The sequence below is a fragment of the Vespa crabro genome, chromosome 1 (genome assembly GCF_910589235.1).
Source record: "Vespa crabro chromosome 1, iyVesCrab1.2, whole genome shotgun sequence".
Classification (NCBI taxonomy): Eukaryota; Metazoa; Arthropoda; class Insecta; order Hymenoptera; family Vespidae; genus Vespa; species Vespa crabro.
Window position 1 is genome coordinate 22,967,172 of NC_060955.1, and position 10,000 is coordinate 22,977,171.

The following is a 10,000-nucleotide window of genomic DNA, read 5'->3' on the forward strand; positions in this document are numbered from 1 at the left end:
CTCTCTCTCTCTCTGTATCTATCTATCTATCTATCTATCTATCTATCTCTAACTTCCATTCCTTTTTTTGTTTACTCCTTCTCTCTCTCTCTCTCTCTCTCTCTCTCTCTCTTTCTCTATGTACCTCTCATCCTCTCACTCTTTCTTTTTTGTTTCCTCCTCTTGCCTCCTTTTTTTCTCCCTTTTCCTTCTCCGTTACGTTCTTTTTCATTTTCCCTTCTTCGTTTCCTTTCTTTTCATTTTTTATATTTCACACGAAAACAACGACAAAGAAGACGACTATAAGGACCCAGAGGGTTCGCAATTAATCGGAGACCTCGGTCGTTCGTAATTAAGAAACTTCGTCTTGTTTATCTTACATGTATACGTATATATCTATACATATACACGTATTTATATATTCAGATATATACATCGTGTTAAAGTATTTCCAGTGCAACCGTGATTACTTTAATTCTCGAGCGTGACTGAATTTCGTTCTCGTGACGTTGGATTTAAATAAAAAAAAAAAAAAAAAAAAAAAAAAAAAAAAAAAAAAAAAACAACACAAATAAGAAATTGAAGAAAAAGTACCATTGTACGTCTCGAATCATTCAAAATTTATTTATGTATCGAGGCTAAAAGTGACGATAATAATTAATTTCTATAATTATTCGACTATTTGAAAAATCACAACTATTTAATGTCATTATATTATTATTTTCATTTTTCCTCGATTCCATTAAATGATAATCATGATTGGTCATTTCATTTTTTTTTTTTTTTTCTTTTTTTTTCTATCTTTATTATTGTCGTTGTCGTTGTCGTCGTTTTTGTTGTTGTTCTTGTTGTTGTTGTTGTTGTCTCGTTGACTATCATATCATTTTAACAAAAGACAAAAGATACACTTGAAAATATTTCGATAAATATTAAACTCGTATATTATTTCAATTTAATTTCATTTATTTTATATACCCATCTATATACATATACACACATACATACATATATATATATATATATATATATATATATATATATATATCAAATATTTTATCATTTTGTTATTTTATTGATAATAACAATCGGTATGAGTAATCATAAAGAGATAAGAAATAATTCTTACGTATGTAATTACATTTAACGTGAAATTCATTTAATTATTCTTTTTGGATTTCAATTATTGATAAAATATCTCGTACGTGAAATATTCTCGTAGAAGGAGAAAAAAGAAAAAGGAAAAGGAAAAAGAGAGAAAAAAAAAAAAAAGAAAAAAGAAAACAAAGAAAGAAAGAAAAGAATCGTAAATTCAAATTAATTTATTAATAATAACGTTCTATATAAATAATATTTATTAATACATAACTATTTCAATTAATTTAAATTAATACATCAACGCACTGTTATTAATTTATTTAACTCTGAACAAAATCTTTTACAAATATGTATTTTAGTATACTACAATTTAGTATAATATAATATCTCTCTTTCTCTTTCTCTCTCTCTCTCTTTCTCTCTCACGTATTATTTAAACGTAACTAACTAACGTTTTACTGCGTAACACTGTTTAGAATTAAACCAACGAAACGGGATAAAAGTGAGATGGAGAGATGGAGAGATAAAGTTTATGTTATTCGAGTTTATCTCTCTCTCTCTCTCTCTCTCTCTCTCCCTCTCTTTCACCTTCCTCTTTGTTACGGCTCTTGGTGACGATGTCTCGAAGTCACCGAGCTAGTTCTATTTCCTATTTTTTTTCTTTTTTTTTTCCCTTCTTTTTCTTCTTTTTTTTTCTCTCCTTTCTTCCTCTCTTTTCTCAAGATCTAGAGAGAGAGAGAGAGAGAGAGAGAGAGAGAGAGAATACAGCATTAGTTTCTAGACTTTCAGTATGACACACTCGCATCTCTGTTACAAACACTTGCCCTCCATTTCGTTTCTAGAATCTAAAATACGTGGGAAAGGAGGATGTATGTATGTGTGTGTATTTGTGTGTATGTATGACTCCTACCCTTGTGGATTTGGATCGGCTTCGGGGGTGTGTAAGGCTTGTCTTGTGGGACAGGGGTAGAGATAGAGGATAGGAGGGTTGTAGAGGAAGAAGCACGAGAACGAAAAAGGGTGAAACGTGACCATATAATCTACGCGCAGATATCGCACAGAAAAACTTTCCTTTCCACAAACCTCGTATTATACTTTTTATGCGTTCACTTTAATCCCTTTTTATCGTACTTTCAAACTGACTTCATTTTATTATTATTATTATTATTATTATTATTATTATTATTATTATTATTATTATTATTATTTTTTGTTATTAATCATTGTTATTTATTTAATCAATATTATTTAGTTAATTAATTAATGATAATATTATTATTAATATTATTATATATTATTAATAATATTATTAATAATATAATAATAATAATAATAATTATTATTATTATAAATTTATCTGTGAAAAAATATTATTAATATTGTTATTGATAATTATAATAATAATAATAGTAATAATAATAATAATAATAATAATAATAATAATAATGATAATAATAATGATGATGATAGTGAGAATGATAACGATAATGGTAATTAATATTTAGAAAGGAAACAAAAATTCAACGTCAGTGTACAAAAAAATATTCTATGGTTAAAAAACTTATAATTGTTGTAACCGTGTCAATTTGAATTCGTATAATCATTATAATCCGAATAATCTGACGCAGAAAAATGTAACATTGCTAAATTTAACAAAAAAAAAAAAGAAAAGAAAAGAAAGAAACGAACTATCACGATTTAATCTCTCTCTCTCTCTCTCTCTCTCCCTCTGTGTGTATATGTGTGTGTATGTATGTTTGTATATATATTTTTTATATATATATACATATAATGAAATACATATAATGAAATATGTATAATGACAAAAAAATTTTCTATAGATAAAAACACCTCATTATTGTACCGATGTAAATTTGCATTCGTATAATCAGAATAATCTGAATAATCTGAATAATCTGTCGGGGAGAATGGGACATTTTCAAATCAGTTAATTAGAAATGAGAACTTGTCAACCTGTCCGAAGGATTTAATTTTGTATCCTTTATGAAAGAATAAATGAATATCATTCGAACGATTATTATTATTATTTTTTTTTTTTTTATAATCATCAAATGACACGTATTACATACTCGCTCAATTGATTATTACATTACAAATATTATTCTTTCATTTCGATTCTTCTTCTTTTTTCTTTTTTCCCCACCCTTCTTTTTTTTTTTTCTACGTCTTTATAACTAATTAATCAATTAAATCAATCGAACCTTTTTATCTCTTTTTCCGTCTTCTTCTTCTTTTTTTTCTCTTCTTTTTTTCCCTCTTTTTTTTTCTTTTTTTTTTCCTTTTTTTCTTCTTTTCACTTCAAATCGACATAAATTTTTATATACGTATAATCGAGTCGATCGATCGTTGAAACGTTTCAATATGCGATAAAAATACAATGAAAATGAAAAATTAATAATAAACAGATTTTATTGATTATATATTTTTTACTTTTTAATCGTCGAAATGAATTTCTTCATGAGTTTTATATTAATAATCAATACCAAATTTCAATTCGAATGTAAACGTTGTAGATATAATAATAATAATAATAAATAATAATAATAATAATAATAATAATAATAATAATAATAATAATAATAATAATAATAATAATAATAATAATAATAATAATAATAATAATAATAATAATGATAATAATAATACTGCTATTGCTGATGATGATGATGATAATGATAATAATAATAATAATAATCATAATAATTAATACGTGATACAATTGGAAATATCATGTAAATATATATATATAAATATATATATATACATAGGAAGTATAAAGAAAAGACCTTGTTCCTATTTTCATGTTTCTCGGTAGCGTAGTCGTGTTGTAAATCATTCAACTAGTATTACCATGAGCACTTTTACTCACGCGCACGAGAAAGACGATAAAATAGTTTGACTCTGTGAAAAACATATATACATACATTGTTCGTAAAATTATGTTTACGGGAAGAAGTCGATTTTATCTGACTATTTTATTTGTTTCCTTGAAAGGAAAATAAAGGGAGTGTGTGTGTGTGAGAGAGAAAGAGAGAGAGAGAGAGAGAGAGAGAGAGAGAGAGAGAGAGAGAGAATTTTTCGTGACATTTTGAAATCAATGTTTTATTATTAAACAAAACAGTATTACTTGAATTTGAATTTTTGAGTTTACATAACTAAAAACATAAATAAAATATGCTAATATGAATGATATATATATATATATGGATATATATATATATATATATATATATATATATATATATATATACATGGTTGGTAAAATTAAGTGTAAATAAAATATGCTAATACGAATGATAAACATGATTGATAAAGAATTTTATCGCGAAAATCAAAAGTCAATAATTTATAAATGATATTTAGGAATATTAATTGAATATGAATTTTTCGATATTTATTTAATTGGATATAAATACTTATGTACATAATATGAACTAATAAATAACTTTTATTGTTACCTACGGAAATCAATGATTTATCATTTAATAAAATAATATTGTTTGTATTTGAATTTTTCGAATACATACACATATATATATATATATATATATATATATATATATATAATATTTAATCAGGTGTAAATATGTACAGTACGTTAAGAAGGATTATATACATAAACGCTTAACATAAATTTTAATCCGTTATAATCGAAAATCAATGATTTTAGATTTAATAGATTAAATCTCATTTCAATTCTAATTTTTGTGTTTATATAAATAAGCTTAAATAGAATATTCTAATACGTATTTATATAAACGTTTGCTTAATATAAATTTTATCGTGACGTTAGATTTATCATTTTTAATAAAACAAATATCGTTTGAATTTGAATAATTTTTTTTTTTCTTTTTGGAATTTATTTTACAAGATATAACTATAGAATGCCTAATAAAATTAGGCTACAATAGATTTATATTATAAAATAGAACGATACATAGAGAGAGAGAGAGAGAGAGAGAGAGAGAGAGAGAGAGAGAGAGAGAGAGAGAGAGAGAGAGAGAGAGAGAGAGAGAGAAAAGGAAATTAAAATCAACTTATAATTATAATTAATTAATTATATATTTTATATTTAAATATATTAATAAACATGATATTACTAAATAATAATAAATATATCAGCATATATGTATATACTTGTAATATTGAAAAAAAAAAAGAAAAAAAAAAGAAAAAAAAAAAATAGAAAAATTGTCTTCTTTCTCTTTTTTTTTTTTTTTACAGACCTTCTGCGTGGTGTCGAAGAGATTTCGAAAGAATTACATCCATAGGTTCACCGCGACGAATAGTTGGTTTATATTTTCCCCGTGGAATCCTATAAGACGGTGTTGCATCTTCCTGAGTACTAATCAGTACTTCGATTACATGGTTATGGCCACCATACTACTTAATTGCGTCTTCCTGGCCATGACCGAAACCGTCGAAGAAGCCGAGTAAGTATATATATATATATATATATATATATATATATATATATATATATATATATATATATGTATAGATAGATACCATATATTCATAAATTTATATATACATACATACACATATATAGAGACTTCATACATTTTCCGAATATATAAATATAAATATATATATATATATATAAATTATCCATTATTATATGTGATTAATATCATATAAAATTTGAATAATATTTATATAACCATAAGTTTATACGTTAGAAAATTTATTAACAATAGAAAATAATATTAAAATATTTTTATTGTTGAGATTAATATATGTGTGTGTGTGTGTGTGTGTGTGTGAGATTAGAAAATTTTTTTTTTCTAATCTACATATAAAAAATATCTAAGTAAAATTATATATAGATATGTAGTTTATATCTATCCTTTTATCTCTCTTTTTATTGATCTCATATGAATATACGATTTCTCTCTCCCTCTCTCTCTCTCCCTCCCTCTCTTTTTTTTTTCTTACTTCATCCTTTTTCTATCTCTTTTATTCTTGTTATTTTTAATAACGTTATGACATTTTCTTTTGTTCAACGTACAAATTGCTATGATGAATATTTTTAAGTGCGATCAAGTTGAATCGCTTGATACAGAGAGAGAGAGAGAGAGAGAGAGAGAAAGAGAGAGAGAGAGTTTTACGTTAATTTAAAATATCTCTCGGAGGTGAAATTTCTTTTTCTTGAATTTTTTTCCCCGCTTTTTTCCATCACTTTTTCTTCTTTTCTTTCTCTCTCTCTCTCTCTCTCTCTCTCTCTTCTTTTCCTTTTTTCATTTTTTTTCTTTTTTTTTTTTTTTCGTTATAACGCACGTCTAACCGCAAAGTTTCTTTCCTTTTGTACGGCGATTATACTTTTGTGAAGCTGTCTTATCGATCAAAATCGTCTGTCTCTACGTTAAAAGAACGTAAAAACGTAAAACGTGTTCTCTATCTCTCTCTTTCTCTCTCACTCTCTCTCTCTCTTTAAGTATATATATATATATATATATATATATATATATATATATATATCTCACTTTTTCTCTTACTCGTATTTTACTGCAAGAATGAAATTTCTAATACCATCGATGGAAGAACGATTTCAGGATCTTCATTTTCTCAACTTTTAAACTTTCTTTATAATGATAAAACTTTTATATTTCTTATTAGCCATGCAATCTTATCGAGATGTAAAAGAGAGAGAGAGAGAGAGAGAGAGAGAGAGAGAAAGAGAGACTACTAGTTATTGGATTCAATATTTTTGAAACATTTACAATCAGTATTATAAAATAAACGATTGGTATCATATAATACGAATTTTTATCATTCATTTTATTCAAATTAGATTTATAATAAAATATTCACAATGAAGTATCTTAGAGAATAGATTTTTATTGATGTAAATCAATGTGACTTGTCGTTAAATCGTATCGATTAATAAAAAAGAAAGGAAAAAAGGAAAAAGAAAAAAAAAATAATAATAAAAAAAAAAAAAAAGAAAAAAAAAAAAGCAGTCGTTTAATACAATGGACATATTATTTGGAAATATTATATAATAATTTCTTAATACTTCGAATAAATCATTAATTGTCATATAATATCGATAATTTTTTTTCTTTTATAATAAATTTAGATTTATAATAAAAAAGACTTATAATTAAATATAATTAAATATCAATAATATAAGCGATCGGATTATGTTACATCGATTAATGCGTAGGAAAGAAGAAGAAGAAGAAAAAGAAAAAATAGTCTGTATTTTAATAAAAAGAAATCTATAAATAATAATAATTTGTAAAACTTAAAAAACGTAACTCGGAGACGTGACCCTTGACATTTATTCATTTATTTTACTTAGTATTATTTTACATAACAAATAGTAATCTGATAATCTTATTTGTTTACAAAATATTTATCGTTAATTAATTAAAATATAGATTTAAATAAATAACAAATCGAGAGAAATCTTTAATATTTTAAGTTTTATAAATCTCATAAATAATTATTTATCTGAATTAATGATAATTGATTTATAATTAATAATATTGATTTTATGATAAGATATAAATTATCGTTCGAAATCCATCGATAAAATTATTATTTGGATTTAACGTAATAAATTTTTTTTTTAAGCTCGCGCGTATTATATTAAGTTTTATTATACGATATATTTATTATAGAATTATCTCATTGATTATATATTAATATAATTCGTTAGAAAATTTAAGAAGTGTCATTTTTAATGAATCAATTTTTCTTTCTATTTATCAAACCTATCGTTGATTAATATTATTACAATCATTGTAATTTTTATAATCACATTATTCTAATCGTAATATAGGTCAATCATTCGTTTACTTATATGTTTGCGATTGGGTCGATTAAAAAAAAAAAAAAAAAATATTTTCTTTTATGTAGAAGGAACACATACATATATACATATATTGTGCACACACACACACACACACATATATATATATACGAATATAAACGTAAGCAAGGTAATAACTTTTGTTTAATATATTTACAGATATATCTTCCTAGCCATATACACGGCGGAAATGGTGATAAAATCAATAGCCAAGGGATTTATATTGAACAAATATACCTATCTAAGAAATCCTTGGAATTGGTTGGACTTTGTGGTGATAACTAGCGGTTATGCTACTATCGGTATGGACGTTGGTAATCTGGCTGGCCTTAGGACATTCAGGGTCTTGAGAGCATTTAAGACTGTATCGATAATGCCAGGTAAATAAGATTGTTATTATTAATTAAATTCGATATTAATTTTTAACAAAGCTTCTCAACATTATTCGTTGAATTAATCATGTTTCCCTTTAACTTTACATACGTACGTACGTGTCGGTGTGTCTCTTTGTAATTGACAATTTTTTTTTTTCTTTTTTCTTTCCTTTTTTCTTCTTTTTTTTTTGTTTTTTCTAATATGCGCGAAGAGAGAAATTTTTAAAGAACACTTCTTTGCATCGTCGTTTCAAATTGATAACGTATATTGGGATCGAGATTTTGGAAAAAATAAAAAGAAAATTTTCTCTTACGAATTAATCGTTTTTTTTTCTTTTCTTTTTTTTTTTTGGAAGGATAGGAGATATCAATTTTTCGTATCATTGATAATTTAACAATCGACCCAATGTCGTATTATTGTCGATTGAATATAAGTTTGGATATAATGTTTGATAATGTAATAATTAATTATTTTGAAAAAGAAGTTGAATTAAATGTTCGTTATTTTATAACAGATTGGTTGAATAATGGATGAGAATATTTCCATTTTCAACATTTACTTTCATAAGAAATTTCTACATATATATGCATGTATAATGTATGTATGAATATATATATATATATATATATATATATATATATATATAATATACATGTATATATATATATATATATATGAGACATTTTGATAAGTCAAAGTGATCAACTTCACTTTTAGAAATTAAAGAGACAATGAACAAAAAAGAAAGTTTTAATGTCAAAGAACATGATTGATATGCTCAACTTTTTATATTTAAAAATTTTTTCAAATAAAAATAAATACATTTTATTATTTATACACACACATACACATATATATATATATATATATATATATAAATTAATAACAATTAAGCTCGATGCAATTGACAAACGATAAAAAATGTTAATCCCCTATTTCCGATGATAAATAATTAACAATGTATGAGTATGATTAACGTTTCTTTTATTAAACTTTAGCAATATATTTTACTTTTTCTTTTCGCTGAGTTAATCGATTTGAGCAAATTATACCTGGCACATACTTAAGTACGTATATACGTATATACTTAAAGCTGGGCCAAAATTTCTTAAATGGGTCAAAAGTACCTAGGTCGGGGTCGAAAGTTACCAGATATATCAGTTCACTTCTTTTTCGTGTCTTTTGTTTAATTTTCTTCTTTGTTTGTTTTTTTTTCTTCTACCTCTTTTCATTTTCAAATCGTAAAACTAGCAAACCTAAACTCGTTAAACTACCTTGCCTAATATCCGTGGGTCTGAAGTGTCGTGAAGGAAAAAAAAAAAAAAAAAGAAAAAAAAAGAGGAAAAAAGATGAAGAAGAAGAAGAAGAAGAAGAAAATTTTTTCAAATTTTTATTTTTATTTCTTCAAATATCACTCTAAGAATTTTCTTCTTTCTCTCATATAGAAACTTTTGGTCCATGTCAAATTGTCACATATACGTATATATATATACGTATGTAAATTTAAGTTGAACGTAATTGGTGTCCTTGGGATTGAAAGGATCGTTAGTCATATCCTCGGAGTTATTGTTTTTAAATAGAACCAATCTGTTCTCATCTTCATCGAGTTTAAATATATTATACAAAAGGACTAACGAAGATATATATATATATATATATATATATATATATATATATATATATATATGTGTGTGTGTGTGTGTATTCATA

General features: G+C 24.8%; 1 protein-coding gene across 5 annotated transcripts in view; it reads left to right on the forward strand.

The window, feature by feature from the left end:
• Positions 1–10,000, forward strand: part of LOC124422256 (sodium channel protein 60E) — a 94,608-nt gene that overhangs the window by 48,918 nt on the left and 35,690 nt on the right. For all 5 annotated transcript variants that reach the window (XM_046958476.1, XM_046958485.1, XM_046958512.1 and 2 more), the window contains exons 2-3: positions 5,320–5,528; positions 8,075–8,295. In XM_046958476.1, coding sequence (XP_046814432.1) covers positions 5,320–5,528; positions 8,075–8,295 — 430 coding nt within the window. The remainder of the gene's footprint in view (positions 1–5,319; positions 5,529–8,074; positions 8,296–10,000) is intronic.